Source organism: Cetorhinus maximus, chromosome 7 (assembly GCF_964194155.1).
Source record: "Cetorhinus maximus chromosome 7, sCetMax3.hap1.1, whole genome shotgun sequence".
NCBI classification, from domain to species: domain Eukaryota; kingdom Metazoa; phylum Chordata; class Chondrichthyes; order Lamniformes; family Cetorhinidae; genus Cetorhinus; species Cetorhinus maximus.
In genome coordinates, this window is record NC_135885.1 from 88161514 (window position 1) to 88183308 (window position 21795).

The 21795-nt window shown below is 42.0% G+C and overlaps 1 protein-coding gene across 1 annotated transcript in view; it reads left to right on the forward strand.

Moving 5' to 3' along the window:
• The first annotated feature begins 236 nt into the window (after positions 1–236).
• cep126 (centrosomal protein 126) overlaps positions 237–21795 on the forward strand; it is a 155466-nt gene continuing 133907 nt past the window's right edge. The window contains exons 1-2 of the mRNA XM_078544883.1: positions 237–522; positions 11513–11629. Coding sequence (XP_078401009.1) covers positions 494–522; positions 11513–11629 — 146 coding nt within the window. The 5' untranslated portion in view covers positions 237–493. The remainder of the gene's footprint in view (positions 523–11512; positions 11630–21795) is intronic.

Genomic DNA, 21795 nt, shown 5'->3' on the forward strand with positions numbered 1-21795 from the left:
ATCAGTATGGCAGGGCGATTTGCTCCATACTGCGTGCAATGAAGGAAGGGTGAAGCTCTAAAGTCAGTGATGGCGCCCAAAAATAGGCGCAAAATATGCCCATTTTCCCCATGAATTATTCCCTCTGAATGTGAGGATGACGATAAAACATTACAGCGGATCCCTGCTTCACAAAGATGTTGGGGATTAGTGAGTGCGCAGACTCGGCCGTTGCTAGGGAAGCCGCGTCTCCGGTTGTTAAGATGGCGGGGCTGGTCCCGGGCTCCACATTTCCTCGCCTCTCCTGCAGAGTTTTAGCGCCGGTCACCTGTGAGGAAGCGGCCCCGCGAGTGCTGGTAACCGCGACACCTGCTGCCGTCTGAAGTGTTGGGGGGGGCGGAAATGGTGTTGGCGTCGCCGCAATCAGTCGAGAAGACGTCGATGTGGATGGAAGGCACTGCCCGGCTGAGGACAGTCTGACCCGGGGGAGGAAGCGGCCCGAGGCAGCCTCAGGATGCAAATGCAACGCCCCGCTTCATACTCGTATCCTTTCAGTGTGCGGCTGGGGAAGGAGTCGGGCTCTTTGTAATGGCGCTGCGGATGTTGTTCCTAACATTTTACCGTAGTAACTTAATTATAACTTTTTTGATAAGTAGAATCATTGGCAACTTGTTACTCTAAATCACTAGTATGTGTTTGTATTTAGCCACACAACCTATTCAGGAAATTACTATTTGTTTATGTGAATTTTATTAAGATTAAGTGCCAATCCAGAATTTCTTTTAATAGGGGCCAAGGGGAAACTGCGCTTGACGCTGCGCTCATCTGACTGGGGTGAAATTGGGACCAAGTTTCTGCTAAACTATAACAAGACTATATGCAAGATCTATAGAGTGGCGATAATAGGGGACTTCAGTTATCTGAGCATAGGCTGGGATAGCAATATTGTCAAGGGCAGAGGAGGGGAAAAGTGTCCGAGGTGTGTTCAGGAGAATTTTCTTCCGCAGCATGTTTCCAGCCCAACTAGGAAGGAGGCATTGCAGGATCTGGTTTTTCTCATCACTACAATAAACATTCACTCCCTCTACCACTGACGCACAGTGGCAGCAGTGTATATCACCTACAAGATGGAGCAACTCACCAAGTACCTTCCAAACCCTCTACCACCTAGAAGGATAAGGGCAGCAGATGCATGGGAACACTGCAAGTTCTCCTCCAAGTCACAGACATCCTGACTAGGAACTATGTTGCTGTTCCTTCACTGTCGCCAGACCAAAATGTTGGAACTCCCTAACCACACTCTGGATGTGCCTACAATGCATGGACTACAGTGGTTTAAGGACAATTAAGGACAGGCAATAAATGCTGGCCTAGCCAGTGATGCCAACATCTCATGAATGAATATAAAAAAGGAATTTGAACTTCCAGTTAAAGCCAAAAAGATAACACAAGATTTCATATTTTTAAGACACCTAGACATTTACTGTAACAGACTAAAAGCACTCTTGACTAAACTATATTTTTATAGGCAATTTTGTACTTTAAACTATAGAACAGAACTTTTAACACAACTGAAAAACCCACTATCAGGTGTACGTTACACTTACCTTTAAATAGATATTCAATTCTCTCAGAATCAATTCAAAATGATTCTTAGCTCCCAAGGATGCAGTGAACCATAGAGACTTTCTGTCTTGAGCTTCTGTCTCTCAGCTGAGCACTGGCAGACTAGCCTTGCCTGTGAGTTTTCACGGATATCTTAGAAACTCTTAAACTTTCAAAGCCCAGCTACATGGCAATGTGAATCACATGGGCCTTGTATCCAGGTAGAAATGCTAACAACTTATCCCGAAACCCCAACTCTCTTTTATCTTGGAAGTAAATGGATGGTTTAAAGCATAACTGTTTACAACCGACATTTTCAATACTTTTCTGGGATTTTGGAGACTCACAGTCTATCCACTGTTAGTACACAATCTGTTGCCATTGTCTCCAAATGTAAACACCTTGCGCCTTGCCAGTAAAACAATCTGGGCACCCTTTAATCTCTAACAAACCAGCCAGGCTTGCTGTCAGGCTCATCATTTTACTTTAAATTAAAGACACAGTACTAAAACAGAACAATCTTATAAACCTCATAATTGTAACACTTTAAAGAGGAGATGGTTTGGGTATAGCTGAGGTATATTCCCATGAGAAGTAAAGGTAGGGCAACCAAAGCCAAAGTTTCCTGGATGACGAAAGACATGGAGAGTAAGATTACGCAAAACAAAGGCGCTTATGGCAAATGTCAATTTGATAATACAAGTGGGAACCAGGCTGAGTATAGAAAGTTCAAAAGGGAAGTGAAAAAGGAAATAAGAGGGGCAAAGAGAGAGTATGAGAAGAGACTGGCAACTGATATAAAAAGGAGTACAAAAATCTTTGTTAGACATATTAATAGTAAAAGGGTAGTAAGATGAGGGGTGAGTCTGATTAGGGACCAACAGAGAGCCTCAAGCATGGAGGGAGGGGGTATGACTGAGGTACTAAATGAGCACCTTCATCAGTCCTCACCAAGGAAGAAGATTCTTCCAAAGCCATGGTGAAAGAGGAGGTAGTTGAGATACTGGATAGACTAAAAATTAATGAGGAGGTATTAGAAAGTCTGGCTATACTTAAAGTACTTAAAAGCAAAATACTGCAGATGCTGGAGATCTGAAATAAAAACAGGAAGTGCTGGAAAACTCATTAGGTGGCAGCATCTGTGGAGAGTGAAACAGAGTTAATGTTTTGAGTCCAATATGATTCTTCTTTGGAACTGTTCCAAAATGATGTTCTTCAGACCCTTCTGAAGGCGAGCTATAATGGACACAATAAATTCAAAGTCTCTGAAACATATTGGCTGTTTGCTTATGGTGATCTTTGCTGGAGGCTGCTGTACATTTTCAGAATGCTGGTTAAGGTTACTTTGTTTGTATTGAATTTTAGCCTGTGTCCTCGTTGCAATAGGGCTACTTGGTGTTTCTGTTTGTGGTATTATCCTGATTTGTTATCTGTTTCATTGCACTTTCATGCCATTTAGTGCTCGTACATGATGCAGTCTTAGTCCTGGGCATATGTTGAGAATTTCTGCTGGATTCCATGTACCATCAGTTGGTTGTTGTACTTGAACTTTCTGCCTGATACTTAGGTTGGGGTAGTTCCTTACCTGTATGCGGGTCATAGGCATCTTTCCTCTTTCCCTGTTTTTTAAGTATGCATCATGCACTCGTGGGACTATTGATGAGTGATGACTGGGGAGGTTTGCCCGCAATTGTCTGCTGAATAGCAATTCTGCAGGTAAGGGAATGGTCACACTGAGTGGTGTCGCTCTTAGATGCAGCATGGCAACTTGTAGATCGTGCTTTGTTTGATGGCACTTCATAATTAGGGATTTTACAGTTCAAACCATATGTTCTGCCATTCCATTGGATTTGGGTAATGCAGTGATGAAGTGGTATAGTTGACACCCACTTCTCACACTCACCATAAAGGGTCATCCAGCGTATTAAAGTCTGTTGTCAGAAACAACCGCCTGTGGTGTCCGAATAGACTGAAGATCAAACTTAATGTTTCTGCAACAGTTGCACTCGATTTGTTGTGTAATTGACGGATAATGGGAAATTTGGACAAGAAATCTGTTCCAATCAAAAAATCATCATTATGAATGCTTAAGAGGTCAGCTGCGAGTCTGGCCCATGCTTGTGTGGACACCTCATGAGGCAATAGTGGTTCGTTCTGGTTGCTAAGCACGAAGGTTTGACATGCCTTGCATTCCTTCATGGCCTTTTTGACATCTTGGTGGATTCCTGGCTAGTATATCATTTTTCTAGCTAATCTTCTGGTTCAATCGATTCCCATGTGTGCCTGCTGCAGGCTGCTGCAACAATTGGAGAATTTCAGGTTGCAGGGACCCCGGGATGACGACTTGTTTTTCCTTAAAGATGACTCCTTGAAATATTCTGAGTTCACCTCTATAGGCCAAAATGATCCTAAGCTTCTGGAGCATACTGGAAGGACTCTGGCCATCCACCAATCACTCTCTTCCATATTTGCTGAAGTGTAGGATCGTTAAATGTTTCCTGCTGCAGCACTTGGCACTTAGATTGGCCAAAATACATAAGGTGACTGTGCAGAACGTCTTCTATTTCTATGTCCAGAAGATCAGCTTGCAGATCTAGGGAGATGTCTGCAATTTTTAACAGGTTAGGTAGATGGCTTAGTGTCGGATGTGACCATGGATTTTCCTGGCTTGTAGCATATATCACAATCGTAGCCTTGTATTTTGACCAGTGGGTGATATAGTCTTGGTGGTGCACAAGTTAGGGATTTGCATCCGATCATTTCAAGTGTCTTATGGTCCGTTTCCACAACAAACTTCTTTTCACATAAGTAGGTGTGGAACTGCTGGATGCTGAATACCAGTGCCAAGGTGTTGCATTCTGTATTTGAGTAATTAGCCTGGGCAGTGGACAAACTCTTGGTGGCAAAAGCAATAGGTTTCGCTTTCTGGAGAAGGCATGCTCCAATTGCTTTGGGGTGCATTAAACTCAAATGTAGTCTTTTCAGTCAGTTTGTAAAGCTGTAGAGTTGACAGTCCTTCAGTTAATGACTTTTTAAGGTCATTAAAAATGTGTTGATTGTCCTCTTACCAAACAAGTACCTCTTCCTTCAGAAATTCACAAAGAGACTAGGCTTTCTGAGCAAAGTTAGGTATATAGGGTGAAAGAAAATTAAATAAACTGAGGCAATGGCACTGATCATTTTTGTCTTGCGAAGTGGGCATTGCACTGACATCTTCCACCTTTCTTGTCAGGACAAATGCTTGTGTCGGAATAGATGGATCCAAAAAAGTTGACCTGTGTTGCGTTGATATTGCACTTCTGATTGTTAAACACAAGACCTTCTCCAAAAGCAGCTTCCATCAGAAGGTGCAAGTTTCAGTTATGCTCCTGTTTTGTTGTTTTAACACTATGCAGATGTGTTCTGAGGTCTCACACATGATCCTGTCCATATGTTGTTGGAAAATATCCTAGCTTTGGAAAGCCTGAATGGTAACTTCTGAAAACAGTATCTCCCAAAAGGTCTATGGAACATTGGTAGCTGCTGGATGCCAGATGCACCGACCAGTAGCCATTCTTAACATTGAGTTAAGCAAAGAATTTGGCGTTTGCAAACTTGGGGTTCAGCTCCTCAAGTGTGGGAATTTTGTGAGGGCATCATTTTAGAGCCATGTTCAGAGAGCCACCTTTCTTACTGACACTCAGGATGGACCTACACCAACCTGTGTGGTGTTGGACTTTTCGGACTATGCCATCTCTCTCCTCTTATCCAGTTCGGCTTTCGTCTTGTTCTGGATGTGAATGCCATACTTATGTGGCGGATTGATGGGCGGAGTATCATCTGCATGCCGATCTAATGCTGCATCACCCTTGAAACTTTCAGTCCCATTGATTCTGTCAGGGATGTTAGGTTGGCTGCTGAAGTGATCAGGGGCGTCCTTGTGTTCTGTTGCCTTCCGTCATTGAGTTTGGACGCTGTGGGTGGCAACTAAGGTTAAGATCCCTGTATGCCAGCAGGCCTGCAATCACTGATCAATGGTCTCTGCCAGAAAGGCATGAATTTCAGATGGTGTTTTCTGAAGTTGAGCTTCACTTGTAATTGATCTTCGAGTGTTGACCATATTTTATCTGGATTCTTAAGAAAGTCATCGGACAGACCTGAAGTGTTTCGTCTGTGGAGGTCTTCATTGCCTGTAGCAATATTAATTTTAATGATTTGTTTTTCTGGTTCAGAAAAATTGAAGCCCAGAAAACATAGCTTGACGCATTTTCAGAACAAAGTAAACTCAGATAGGAGATCCATTGCCTTCCAACTGAGTGGACATTTAGTGGTCCCCTTTTAGCCTTTTGCAGGAAATTTAATGCTTTGTGACAGCTATTCAAGCTTCCTCTAGCTCTTTTAGAGTTAATTTAGCTCTGAGTTGCAGTACCTTTCATAGCCACTGCTTTAGCTGGTCACGGGTTACTGCCTGACTTCCGTTGTTGAGCTCTTGCTGATTTTTCCCGGGTTTAATTAAGCTCTGCCTACAAAGCAGTGACTTGGATGGGAACAAAAACAAAAATAGCTGGAAAAACTCAGCAGGTCTGACAGCGTCTGTGGAAAGGAATACAGTTAACGTTTCGAGTCCGTATGACTCTTCATCCGAACTTGGATGGGAAAATGGCTGCAGGAATTTAAAATAAAAGCAAACAGTGAAAACTTTTCAGAGGCTTCTTTTAGCTTTTAAGAGCTGTTTCTTTAAAAGAAAATTTTCATGGAGTGTGGGCGTCGCTGGGTAGACCAGCATTTATTGCCTATCCCTAATTGTCCCTGAGAAGGTGGTGGTGAGCCGCCTCCTTGAATCGCTGCAGGCAGTATGGTGTAAGTACACCCACAGTGCTGTTAGGAAGAGAGCCCCAGGATTTTGACCCAGTGACAGTGAAGGAACGGCAATATATTTCCAAGTCAGGATGGTGAGTGACTTGGAGGGGAACTTCCAGGTGGTGATGTTCCCATCTATCTGCTACCCTTGTCCTTCTAGATGGTAGTGGTCGTGGGTTTGGAAGGTGCTGTTGAAGGAACCTTGGTGAATTCCTGCAGTGCATCTTATAGATGATATACACTGCTGCTGGTTCACGTCTGGGGTGGAGGGAGTGAATGTTTGTGGATGTGCCAATCAAGCAGACTGCTTTGTCCTGGACAGTGTCAAGCTTCTTGAGTGTTGTGGGAGCTGTACTCATCCAGGCAAGTGGGGAGTATTCCATCACACTCCTGACTTGTGACTTGTAGATGGTGGACAGGCTTTGGGGAGTCAGGAAGTGAGTTACTCACCGCACGATTCCTAGCCTCTGATCTGCTGTTGTAGCCACAGTATTTATATGGCTAGTCCAGTTCAGTTTCTGGTCAATGGTAACCCCCAAGATGATAGTGGGGATTCAGTGATGGTAATGCCATTGAACATCAAGGGGCAATGGTTGGATTCTCTCTTGTTGGAGATTGTGTGGCACGAATGTTAATTGCCACTTGTCAGCCCAAGCCTGAATATTTCCCAGGTCTTGCTGCATTTGGAGATGGACTGCTTCAGTATCTGAGGTGACATGGATGTTGCTGAACATTGTGCAATCATCACCAAACATCCCCACTCCTGACCTTATGATGGAAGGAAGGTCATTGGACCTTCCCAAGGAACTCCTGCAATGATGTCCTGGAATTGAGATGATCGACCTCCAACAACCACAACTATCTTCCTTTGTGCTAGGTATGGCTCCAACCAGTGGTGAGTTTTCCCCCTGATTCCTATTGACTCCAGTTTTGCTAGAGCTCCTTGAAGCCACACTCTGTCAAATGCGGCCCTGATGATGCAGAGTAGACTGATGTGGTGGTAATTAGCCAGGTTGGATTTGTCCTGTTTTTTGTGTACAGGGCATAACTGGGTGGATGCCGGTGCAGCTGTCCTGTACAGTGTAACTGTACATGTTCGCTGATGATTGCACAATGGTTTCATGATCATCATTAGACTTTTAATTCCAGATTTTTATTGAATTCAAATTCCACCATCTGCCATGCCGGGATTCGAACCCAGGTCCCCAGAGCATTACCCTGGGTCTCTGGATTACTAGTCCAGTTAGACAATACCACTACGCCATCGCCGCCCCCCCCTTAATGCTATGCTCAGTCAAATGCTGCCTTGATGTCAAGGGAAGTCACTCTAACCTCACCTCTTGAGTTCAGCTCATTTGTCCATGTTTGGACCAAGGCTGTAATGAGGTTAGGGGCTGAGTGGATCTGGTGGAACCCAAGCTGAGCATCAGTGAGCAGGTTATTACTGAGTAAGTGCAGCTTGATAACACTGTCGACCATCCCTTCCATCACATTGCCAATGATCAAGAGTAGACTGATGGAGTGGTAATTGACTGGGTTGGATTAGTTGTGATTTTTGTGGATAGGACATATCTGGGCAATTTTCCATATTGTCGTGTAGATGCCAATGTTGTAGCTGTACTAGAATAGCTTGACTAGGGGTGCAGCTAGTTCTGGAGGATGAGTGTTCAGTACTATTGCCAGAATTTTGTCAGGGCCCATAGCCTTTGCAGTATCCGGTGCCTTCACCCATTTATTGAGATCATGTGGAGTGAATCGAATTGGCTGAAGACTGGCATCTGTGATTCTGTGAACCTCAGGAGGAGGTTGAGATGGATCGCCTGCTGTTATTGGATTGTTTCTTCTTCCCAGCCCAGTCTACAGTATTTAACTTCCCCCAGACCCCCTATAGTTACAGTAAGCAGTAATTAATTCTCCTGCCTGTGGAGTTCTGCTTTAAGTGAGACCACTTGGAGTTTGCTGTTTAATTTCTGTTCCTGCTTAAACTTTGCAGCAGGTAAACTTTAACTATTTGAGCTCTCCCAGGCTTGAACAATCTTACTGGGACCTAGTACCTGCTGGCTGGAGCAAGGTGAGATCCCAGAATGAAAGGACAGTATGTACAGGATTCCTACAGAGCTGCAGAATCACTTGCGGTGAGTTTTGATGGCTGATTCACTTTCATACTGTTGTTTTCTTCTGCTGGATGTGAAGGGGTTGAGGCTTATAATCTGCTCAGTCAAATCTTCAAAACCATGCTGCCACCATGTTGTATTTTTCTTCTCTTCGACATAAATGTACCAATTGTATACAAGGGTTGATGAAACAATAATATGGCTTCTTAATTTAAAAATAAGACTATAAGATGATGTTCACTAGGAGACTAGGTACAGTACACCTGTTCTCTCCTCCTGCTGCTTGCAAGTCATGGGGCGAATACGAACACATCTTTTCAATTTAGTAATGAATTGACACAGTTTAAGATACACCCCCTTAAGGGTGCATGTCATCATCTCACAACAATACCCAGCGTATGTTGCCTGTTAATTCATGTTGATTTAAGTGGATTTTGATTATTGTTTAAGTAAAAGCTACAAAAAGTGGAATCTTGTTGGTTTCTTCATTTGAGAGTCATTCAGTAAATTTTGTTATTTGGGGGATTGTAACATATAAGGGAATGCTGTGAATGGTAGGCGTATTCTGTTGCTAAAGATATTCAAACAATATGACTGAATTTAAGGCTTTCGTTGTATTTGAAAATTATAATAGGGCTCTCAGAAACAGTGGTAGCCTTCCATTGATGAAACTTTGCTCAACACACCAAGGAGAAATGACTAATCGAGTTCTATGTTGAGAACACCTGAAAGCTGAAGGGAGTTTACCCAGGACTCATACGGGATAAGTTTCCTACAGGATAATCTGGCTATAATAGTGGGAATGAAAGGATACAAAAGGAGGAGGTGAAATAGTTAGATAATTATAAAAGGGAAGTACTGCAAAAGTTTGTAGAAACTCCAATGCTCTTACAGCCTAGAATGACACCATCAGTAAAACATACTCATCAGCAATACTCAGTTTGAGTCTGCCAGAACCATTCAGCTAATGACCTTATCATAGGTTTGATCAAGACATAGAGGCAAGAACTGAAAGCCAGTGATAAGCTAGAAGTAGTTGCCTTTGATGTCAAAGCATTATTTGATTGAGTATGGTTCCAAGGCACCTAAACAAAACTGAGTATAGTGGTTCCAAAGGAAAAATACTCCAGTGACTGGAGTCATAACCATCTTCATTGTGTGAGGTGTGGTTGCCAGAGGCCAGTACTGCAGGACAACCCACCCAGGAGTATCTCAGGGAAATACCCTGTGTTTGGCGATCTTCAGCTGTATCATCAGTGTCTCTCCATCAGTCATTAGATCAGGAGTGGGATAGTTCCACAGTGTTCAACTCTACTCACAACTCCTTTTATAATGAAGCAACGCATGCTAGCCTTAATTAGGACCTGGAAAATGTTCAGCTTTGGGCTGACAAGTGGCAGGTAATATTTGTGCCATGTAAGTGGTGGGTAACGATGAACAAGAAAAATCTAACCAGAAACTAGAAATTGTGAGTTAGGGGTCACCAAACCCAGGGCTGGAGACAGGAACACCTTTACATTTAAGGCAAAGGACCACAGAACTCAAGGTTGGAGTCAGGAGACATTGAACGTTCCAGTTAAAGGGTCACTAATCCCAAAGCTGAAGACAGGAGCAGCTGGACATTTTTGATAAAGGGTATGGGGGTGTCCTGCATGCCATTTTCCAATGTTCAGCTCTTAGGAAATGGACTCCTAGTATTGTGATGGTTGTGAGCAGTAGTTTGATTCAAATGACACAGTAAGCGAATTGATTTTGCAGTTCTTAGGATCTTTTTAACCATTTTTCTCTCAGGTTCTCATTAGCCTTTTGTGCCAACTCAATTTTTTTGTTCTACACGACAATTGGTACAAATGAGAATCCTCATACATGAAATATGTGGAAAGAGGACTACTGGAGAATGGCCATGCAGGGCAGACTGCATGAGAGATGCTTTGCACCCTACCACCAGTCCCTACCTGACCTGTATCTACAGGTGGACATGAACATACCCTTTGGCAGACAGCTTGTACTTTCCTGCAGTAGAACAGTAATTGCGCTTCAAAAACATGTAATTGTCTATAAGGCACGATTGGACGTCCTGATAGGTGCCATATAAATGCAAGTGTTTTCTTTTGAGAAGGCATCTACTTCCATAATAAACTATGGTTAATAGGCCTGGTGATATGAAGATAAGTCAATGCGTGACTAACAAATGTTTGATTGGCGACATTCATCATCTATTATTGTAGGCCTTGACATGCCTAATTGGCAGTAGCCATGGACATCTATTCAAACATCAGCTTCAGAGCTATGCCATTTGCTGCCAGGACACCTAGAGCAAGCATGAGCACAGGAATGACATATATAGTGACAGTACTGGTCAATTGTGGCTGGAAACTTGCCTCCATCTCCTTCTAGGCTTGCTGCAATACTGATCAATAAGAATGATGCTGTAGAGAGTCTTAGAGGGTGACTGTCTTCAACTGTCACATGTAGCACTATCTCCATTTTAACCATCATCAAACAGGATGCAGGTTCTTAGTTACCCAGTCACTTGCCTACAGACTCATTTCATTTATAACTTCACTTTTAACTGTCACCCTTTTTACATCCTCTTCCCCTGTAAATCTTGGATTGAAATTTTCTCCGAGTCTTTCCTAAGGCTAAAAGGCAGTCCGCTTTAAATTCACTACACATGCTCCCAAGATGCGTCCAAACCTGTACCTGAAACTCCTGTGTGTTTATGTATAATTAAAAAAATTGGGAAAGGAAAGTACATTTTCATTTAGGCCTACAAAGCACCTGTTTCAAGCAACTTGGGTGCAAACTGGACATGTGGGAAAAGACAGAGTTATAATTTGTGGCTTGAAGAAACGTGTTCATAACCTAGCCAAATATATCAGATGAGAGGGGTAGATTTTGACAGAAATGGATTCTACTAATTTAAGATTGGCTCGCTGTTAATTTTGTATTTATTCTTAACTTCCATTTCATAGAAATATAAAAACACAGGTGGAAGAATTGGATGAAGAACGACAACGATTATTAGAAGAACAAAAAATAAACAGAGCCAAAGCTCGTAAACTTACTTTGCAGACAATCCGAAGACGAAAGTAAGTACAGTATAAAGAAGCAGCAAGTTAAGGTTTTTGATTTTTGTGCACATAATAGCATTTGTCGTGCTTTGTTTAATCTTATTTTTGAATGTCCCTACGCTTGTATTACATACTATTCTTTGCCAACGTGACATGGACAGAAAACCTTGCAGCCTTCTTTGAAGCCTGACTAGCTTACGTGAAAAATGTTGAATGTTTGTTAATACTATGGGTAGGAAATAGTAAAAGCTGGAATTTGGAAATCAGGCAGGTACTCCTAGGAAGTGCCTTGACAAATCAAATTGCTTGTTTTGCAATCTTTCTATTAGACATAATAGTGGGTGATTACATTTTGCCAACCTAGTTATTATTTCAGTGTGAGATGAAGCCTACAGATAAGAAGTAGTGTTTTATAGTTTGTTCGAATTATTTATTACTATTAAACCTGTAAATTGATCACTGATTTACATATCACAAAAGTACGATAATGTTACAAACCCTGTCGGGATCAATAATCCAAAATAACCAAATTTACCAAACAACCCACCAGATGAAGATTTTACTGGACAAGGTTTCACATTTTGTGGCTTTACTTTAACAGGAATCAGAATCAACGCAAATTAAACATGAACTAACAAATCACGGTTGGTATGAACTATAAACTGCAGATGTAATAGCAGATGCAGCAAAGACTATCTCATGGATGTAGTAGGCAATCCTTTCTGCCTGTATGGTCCCATTATCAGCCACACGGTTCTTCTAAGCAGAATTCCAGTCCCTTTACCTTCAATGACTTAGCCAATTTTCTGCATACAGCAGTTCCTGTGTTAACAGGGTTCTGCCCTCACAGTTTTACATATAATGGTGCACTTCTTTCCCGAACCTTCTCAGCTCTCAGTTCCTTTCTTTTCTCGGTCTCTCTGCTCTAACCTGTGTGGCACATGGCCTCTTGTATTTTAACTTCCTGCCTGCTGCTTCCAGGTCAAAGATCACCAAGTCACATGGTCCAGAATTTCTTATGATCCAGAAATTATAATTGATCCCTTTACAATTGATATAAACTCTTAAAGGCCCTTTACAAACATTTTTAAAAGTAAATACAGATTCCCCAAACAAAATTTTCCTTACTGTTACTGCTTCCATGGTCAAAGACCATTGCAATAAGCAGATGTTTAAAGCACACCAAACTAAATTGCAGTGTAATTGTGAAATCATTAAAATTCCAAAACACTATCCTGAGTAATTTTATATGACAAATTTTGTAACACTTGGATAATGGAAGGATTTTCAAAATGCACTCTATAAGATAATATTCAATTCCTTTCGCTTCTCTTCAGAATTCCCTGGCTGCATTCTTGAAAACCCTCTTAGCTGGAAGAAGTTTAAGTATGTCACAAAGTTAGTTTCTTTTTCTTGCTTTGTAACTGCACAATTAAATACAAATAAATTTGAAGTTTAGATAGTGGACTTGGAATTGAATTGGGTAGCTTTAAAACTGGAACACTGCAATTGATACATGTAATGCTAATTTTGATCCTACATATGCTCAGTCACTCTTTAATTGCTGGTTCTTCAAGTTTTATTGTTACCAAAATGTTATATGGCACTAAAGTGATAAATACTGGTGTAAATGTGAACTCGACATTTACAGTAAAGACACAGGAACAATAATGAATGATATAATGTTTGTGATACAAATGTTAAGTGATTAATAATGAGACATGTCTGGGCAAATACTTGATCCAGAAATTGTAAGGGACCAAACTATACAAGCAAATAACAAACAGAGAATATGTGTTGTAGTAACAGAGTTATGAATGTTACCCTTTTTGATATTGGCTCCTAATTTGCTTTCAAAATAATAGCAAGCCTAATGGCACTCGCCAAATGCTACAGCAACTTCAAGTGAGAGCAGATACACGGTTAAACATGAAAATCCTTCAGTTCTTGTCCTAGGTGTTCAGCCCTCCTATTCTCCTTGTGAAATGGCATTGTGCTGCTTACCTCACCATTGAAATAAGTTGAATGGCGTGAAGTTGCTGCATTTGCTTGGTAGCTATGAACTAGGCCACTTTGAAGACCCTCTTTGAAGAGCAATCAGCTGAAACACATCAGGCTAGTTATGTTGGTTGGGGACAGGGCTGCTTTTGTGGGTGGGGCCAACCCTGAGGATCGTGATTTTTAAACCAATATTAAAGATCTTGGAAACTCATTTCCCACTTGACCTAACTTATGCTTAAGTTTCTACAACCTTTTGCACTGGTTCACTGATTGCAGAAATTCGATCAGTCTTTAACTTCTGTTGAAATTTACTTTCCTGAGTTCTTTTGGAGTTAATGACATCATTACTACTTGATTAATGCTGATCATATGTTACTTCTTGATTATTTAGTTCTTTGTTGTTAGGTGTGACATTTACTTTGCACCTGTTCTTTCTTTTCCTTCTTGATTGCTAAATTTGTTTATTACAAGCAGGTAATGATCTGAGAGAGTTGCAGCTAAGTGAGGAGAATATCAGAAATAAATAAAAATGTCAAAAGTTAACAGGTCAATCTTTTCAGAAGAATTTTATGTACGTTTTAAATGTACATTATGCATACACTAATAGGCTACTAGTGATCTTGTTGCATACCTGTACAGCCTTTGCTGTATATTTTTCATGTGTGTTGTAATAACAGAGTTATGAATGTTACCCTTTTTGATATTGGCTCCTAATTTGCTTTCAAAATAATAGCAAGTCTAATGGCACTCGCCAAATGCTACAGCAACTTCAAATGAGGGCAGATATATATGGTTAAACATGGAAATCCTTCAGTTCTTGTCCTAGGTGTGCAGTCCTACTATTCTCCTTGTGAAAATGGCATCTTGCTGCTTGCCTTACCATTGAAATGCATTGAATGGCATGAGGTTGCTGGTAAATTATTTTAAAAAGATTTTTTACATGCATTTTTGCACTGATGCCAGGTGGTAAGTCGTGTTTTTTTAAAAATCTGCTTCATTTGTAGTTCAGCCACAAGCAGGAGAGCTTGAGGTGGTCAGATTAATGCTAACCAATGTTCTCCCTAAGCTGCATGTGTGCACGGCCACACAAAAATCTGGAAGGCACTACACAGGCTGTTCACAAGCTGCTTCCATTAAGGCACCATGCAAAAATATTAAAGGTACAGCGCATTGAAATAAACAGGTCATGTACAACAAAGAAAATTAGTGGGATCACTGGCGTCAACTGTTTTTTCATAAGTTAAACATTCTATCCCTTTTTCAACTGGCAGGAATGTGAATTCAGTATCTCTACTCTAAATATCTGAATCTTGCTGAATTTTTCCACAGAAATGGGTCTTCATTGTTTAATGGTTTTTAGTGGAAAATATTAACAAAGTTGAAACTTGCTCTGTTAGGATTACATCTATCTACAATGGTTGTTTCGAAAACCATTTCTGATTTGTAGCCACAGAAGCCTTTGATGCTAAAATAGATATCCAGTAGCCTGCCACTTCCTGGATAGGGATATGTGGAATCTTACAAAATATGGCCCATTGTTTTATTTTTTTTAAAGGAAATGTAAGAATTTTGTAGTCATTAATAATTTACCTTGCTGTGAAAGTTACCTTTTTACAGCTAAAACAAAGCAGTATGTATGATTATAGGTCCTGAATCGTGATTTAATAATGCAATCTTTTGGACCAAATTTCATGTGACTTTATATTCTATGTTCTTAAAGGATTGTGGCCTGGATTTTCACTCTTGAGTCGGGTAGCAGGATTCAGGAAATCTCCTAACTTGCTGTGTCTGTCTTGGGACCCCATTCAGCTGAATGGGGTGATCTTTGCTCTGGGGTTGGAGGAGTGGTGAAGAGCAGGGACGGTATGGAGTCGGGCCCGCTGCCCCCGGATGCAGATTAGAGGTGGCCATAAGAGCTGCCGAGTGCCGAGTGGGATGTTTAAAAGGCCCGCCTCCGTTCTCTGGGACGTTGTCCCAGTTGTTTTGTTTAATATTAGGCCCTCTAGCCCTCAGCCCTCACCCCTTCACCCACTCCTCATGCCAACCCATGGCCCCTTATAACCCATGCTAACTTAATGCCAGCTCATGCCATCTTGTACACTACCCTTTGTCCTTAAATCCTTCATGCCAACTCACCCAATATCATAGTCAGACCTCAGGAGCCATATTGAGATAAAATAAAATAAAGTTCTAACTCTCTATCACAGCCTTTATTGTAAATTTTAAAAACTCCATTCATGGGGTCATGGGTGGCAGCGGCATAGTGGTATTGTCACTGGGCTAGCAATCTAGAGACCTGGGGTAATGCTCTGAGGGCCTGGGCTTGAATCCCACCATGGCATATGGTGGAATTTGAATTCAATCAATAAAAACCTGGAATTAAAAGTCTAATTATGACCACAAAACCATTGTTGATTGTTGTAAAAACCCACCTGGTTCACTAATGTCCTTTAGGGAAGGAAATCTGCCGTCTTTACCTGGTCTGACCTACATGTGATTCCAGGACCACAGCAATGTGGTTGACTCTTAAAAGCCCTTTGAAATAGCTTAGCAAGTCACTAAGTTGTATCAATCCACCAGAAAGTCTATAAAGAATGAAACTGACTTGGGCATCGGAAATGACAATGGCAAACTCAGCCATGTTGACCCTGCAAAGTCCTCCTTACTAACATCTGGGGGCTTGTGCCAAAATTACGAGAGCTGTCCCATAGACTAGTCAAGAAACAGCCAGAGTCATACTCATGGAATCATACCTTACAGATAATGTCCTGTCCCACCGGCAGGACAGACCCAGCAGAGGTGGCGGCACAGTGTCATACAGTCGGGAGGGAGTTGTCCTGGGAGTCCTCAACATCGACTCTGGACTCCATGAAGTCTCATGGCATCAGGTCAAACATGGGCATGGAAACTGACTGCTGATTACCACGTACTGCCCCCGCACACAACACCCCCGCCCCCCCCCCCCCCACCCCCAACCCAAGCTAATGAATCAGCACTCCTCCATGTTGAGCATTACTTAGAGGAAGCACTGTGGTTGGAAAGGGCACAGCATATATTTTGGGTGGGGGACTACAATGTCCATCACCAAGAGTAGCTCAGTAGCACCACTACAGACCAAGGTGGCTGAGTCCTTAAGGTCATAGCTGCTAGACTGGGTCTGCGACAGGTGGTGAGGGAACCAACAAGAGGGAAATCATACCTGACCTCATCCTCACCTATCTGCCTGCCACAGATGCATCTCTCCATGACAGTATTGGTCGGAGTGACCACCGCACAGCCCTTGTGGAGACATTGAGGATACCCTCCATCGTGTTGTGTGGCACTACCACTGTGCTAAATGGGATAGATTTCGATCAGATCTAGCAACTCAAGACTGGGTACCCATGAGCCACTATGGTCCATCAGCAGCAGCAGAATTGTACTGGACTACAATCTGTAACCTCAGCGCCTGGCATATCCCCCATTCTACCATTAACACCAAGCCAGGGGATCAACCTTGGTTCAATGAAGAGTGCAGGAGGGCATGCTAACAGCAGCACCAGGCATACCTAAAAATGAGGTGGCAACCTGGTGATCTCAGGACTACTTGCGTGCCAAACAGCATAAGCAGCAAGTGAAAGACCGAGCTAAGAGATTCCACAAAAAATGGATCAGGTCTAAGCTCTGCAGTCCTGCTACATCCAGTCATGAATGGTGGTGGACAAATAAACAACTCACTGGGGGAGGAGGCTCCACAAATAGCCCCATACTTCATGTTGGGAGAGTTCAGCACATCAGTGCAAAAGGTAAGGCTGAAGCATTTGCAAGAATCTTCAGCCAGAAGTGCCGAATGGATGATCCATCTCTGCCTCCTCCTGAGGTCCCCATCATCACAGATACCAGTTTTCAGCCAATTCGATTCACTCCACATGACGTCAAGAAACGGCTGAAGGCACTGGATACTGCAGAGGTTATGGAACCTGACAGTATTCTGGCAATAATACTGAAGATTTGTGCTCCACAACCTGCCTTGCCCCTAGCCAAACTGTTCCAGTACAGCTACAACACTGGCATCTATCCGGCTATGTGGAAAATTGCCCAGCTATGTCTTGTCCACTAAAAAGCATGACAAATGTAACCTGGCCAATTACAACCCCATCAGTCTCCTCTCGAGGAAAATGATATAAGGGGTCATCAACAGTGCTATCAAGCGGCACTTGCTTAGCATTAACCTGCTCACTGATGCTCAGTTTGGGTTCTGCCAGGATCACTCAGTTCCTGACCTCATTACAGCCTTGGTTGAAGCATGGGAAAAGAGCTGAACTCCAGACATCAAGGCAGCATTTGACTGAGTATAGCATCAAGGAGCCCTAGCAAAACTGGAGTCAATGGGAATAAGGGGAAAACCCTCCATTCATTGGAGTCATACCTAGCACAAAGGAAGATGGTTGTGGTTGTTGGAGGTCAATCATCTCAGTTCCAGGACATCACTGCAGGAGTTCCTCAGGGTAGTGTCCTAAGCCCAACCATCTTCACCTGCTTCATCAATAACCTCCCTTCCATAATAATGTCAGAAGTGGGGATGTTCGCTGATGATTGCATAATGTTCACCATTCATGGCTCCTCAGATACTGAAGCAGTCAATGTTGAAATACAGCAAGACCTGGGAAATACCCAGGCTTGGGCTGACAATTGGCAAGTAACATTCACACCACACAAGTCCAGGCAATGACCATTTCCAACAACAGAGAATCTAACCATTGCCCCTTGACAGTCAATGGCATTATCATCACTGAATCCCCACTGTCGCCATCCTGGGGGTTACCATTGACCAGAAAGTGAACTGGAGTACCCATATAAATACTTTGGCTACAAGAGCAGGTCAGAGGCTAGGAATCCTGCGGCAAGTAACTCACCTGACTCTGCAAAGCCTGTTCACCATCTACAAGGCACAAGTCAAGAATGTGATGGAATACTCTCCACTTGCCTGGATGAGTGCAGCTCCAACAATACTCAAGAAGTTCAACACAATCCAGGACAAAGCAGCCTGCTTGATTGGCACCCCATCCACAAACATTCACTCCCTCCATCGTCGATGCACAGTGGCAGCAGAGTATACCATTTACAAGATGCACTGCAGGAACTCACCAAGGCTCCTTAGAAGCACCTTCAAAACCTACGACTGCTACCATCTAGAAGGACAAGGACAGCAGATGCATGGGAACACCACCACCTCGAAGTTTCCTTCCAAGCTAAACACCATCCTGAAATGGAAATATATCACCATCCCTTCAATTTCGCTAGGCCAAAATCCTGGAACTTCCTCCCTAACAGCACTATGGGTGTATGTACACCACATGGACTACAGCAGTTCAAGAAGGCAGGTCACCACCACCTTTTCAAGGACAATTAGGGATAGGCAATAAGTGCTGGCCTAGCCAGTGATGCCTACATCCCATTAACGAATTAAAGAAAATGAAATAAAAGCTAAGATAAAAGCAAAATACTGTGGATGCTGGAAATCTAAAACAAAAACAAAAATTGCTGGAAAAACTCAGCAGGTCTGACAGCATCTGTGGCAAGGAAGACAGAGTTAAGATTTCGAGACCGTATGACTCTTTAGAACAAGAAAATGAAAGCCCATTCAAGACATTTAAATCCCCTCAAGTACTTAACCTCTTATTTTAAAACAAACAGGCTTGTATTCATAAGCCCACATCAAAGACCGATAACCCTTTAATAACTTCTTTGGGCTGTCAATCAAACAGCGATCTTGGGATCCCCTACTGAGATAATGATAGGTTGTGGAAATCAGTCAAGCATTAACAATGATATAATGTTAGCCCTTGCAGTAATGTCAACAAACAGCTAGTTTAACTGCTAGAACAGATTTTTTTCAACTCTTGCTGACATAGGCAGGTTGATTTTTTAAAATGTTTATAGGACCAAGGATAACTTGACAGCTCTACAGACCTTATCTGCCCTTTCAAGAGCAGTTATGCCTATTCTAAAAATTAATAACTCCGATACTGCAGGCTAAGGCCCTTGGTACAGCCAAAATTGTGTCTGTTTGAATTTGGCACTAAGTTCAAACGGTCCTTCTGAGTTTGAGTTTCCCACCTGTGTGAATGATGTCCATCCCCTTTCCCAGAAATGGAATCTGTCTGAAATAACGGTGGTACTTCATATCAGGGACCTGCCTGGCATTTTGGGTATTGCGTCGAGTCTCCACAGCTCCACAAACATCTGGGCCTGTATGTTTGTTTCCATGCTTAAATACTAGTTTAAGGCAGAAACTAAATTTAGAGATTAATTTTGCAACTAACCTCATGCATACACTTTCGAAGTTCATAATTTCTGGAAATATTCTGGCTGCAAAACCCCAATAGGAGGCCAGTTCCCACCCATTTTTGCAGGAGCCCTTGGGAAATGACCTCAAGTTGGAATATTGCAGGAGGGTTGGAAAATCTATGTTTTAGATACCTGACTTTTAACGTGAACAGCAAGTTTATTTGATCTGTTATTTAAATAATACTTCCATGTTTCTAAGTCACAGCAGCTTTCTTAAAAATTCAAATTATACATCAATTTTCACCGTACTTATACTCTAACTCTTGATATTTGGTTGATCTATCTGTACCAGGGAATTATTCACACATTTCATATAATCTCTAAGAAGCTTTTTCAGGTTTCAACATACCTTTAAATAAGTAAACTTAACAGAGCAATAGCGAAAATGCTAAAACACTCAGCAGACAGGCAGTGTTATGCCCAATAAAAACATTTCATATTAATAACTTTAAATGTGGACTCTGTGTTTGAATAGGAGTTTCTGGAAATGTTTTATTTAAAATGGATACTGCTGAACTATTAAATGGCCACCAAAGACTAGGTGACCTTTACAACTTCAACACAGACTATCTAAAGCTTCTAGAAAGTTCCTAATTGTATCTCCCTGGGCAGTGGCCTATCAAGACGAATATGGTCTGTGGAATTCATGCTTGCTATTGTTTGAGGATTTACCCAAAACATCAGTCTAGACCCCATGTCTCTGAGTTAGGACCCTAGCAATGAGGGCTGGGCAAAAATGAATTCATCCTGGGTAAGTGGGAAGAACTCATCCATTATCTCCATTGTATAGCACTGTCTTTCAACTAAGGCTTTCTGGTGGAAATACCATTATTGGTCAAGTGATTGAAACCAGCTGGAAATAATGCATTTTTATCTGAAGGTCAAAAAGACCTGAGCAGTCTGCAGAAAACATCGAAAGAGACAGCAGCTACAGCAAAAGGCTGTGTCATCTTTGCATTTAAGAACCTGGAGGCTATACATTTTAAAAAAGGTTCCCATCCTGATTCCAAAACTTCAAGATCACCTGTAAAGAAATTGGACCTCCTTATACAAGCCACAAATGCCTAACTTTGTCACCTGCTGGACATTCATCTGTTCAAGATAATCCTGATATCTGACTTCAGCCATTTGAACCTATCTAAACCACAATTCAGGAGTGGAAAAAGATGCCTTTCTTTATTGGACCTGCAGCCATTGTTCATCCATCTACCACAAGGCCAAAGTGTGCTCTATGAACTATTCTTTTGGCTTACAATTTGTAAAAGTATACTATTTTCTTTAACTGTTCCTTTCTTGCGTGTGTGGGAGTGATTGATGTAGCGTTTAGATTTTCAGGTTGAATGTGTAAATGAAACACCCTCTTTATTTAAACGCACAAGAGCTTGTTGCTATTACATTGAAATTGACCACACTATGGGGGCTAAGAACAAACGCATTTACCTTTTCAAAAGTAAATAGTAATTGCCAGCGGTAAGGGAAGGGCATTGGGGGTTTTAGTTTATCTCTGTTTTCCTGTCCGTAACAGGCAGTATCTGTGGCGAGAGAAACTGAATTAACCTTTTGGGTCGATGACCATTCATCAGAACTGGGAACAGTTGGAAATGTAATAGGTTTTAAACAAGTGAAAAGGAGGAGGGAGGGTAAAGAACGTAAGGAAAGGTCTATGTTAGGGTGGATGACAGGAGAGACTAAATGATTAAAGGACAAAGGGAGAGCTAATGGTACAAGTAAAGAAACAAAAATGTGTCTCATCGAGAATAGACGCTTTACAGTCTTCCAGATCCAACTTTGCGTTCAATAATTTCAGACTGTAATCTCTGCCCCAGTTTTATTTCCTTTGCAAGCTTCGGGTT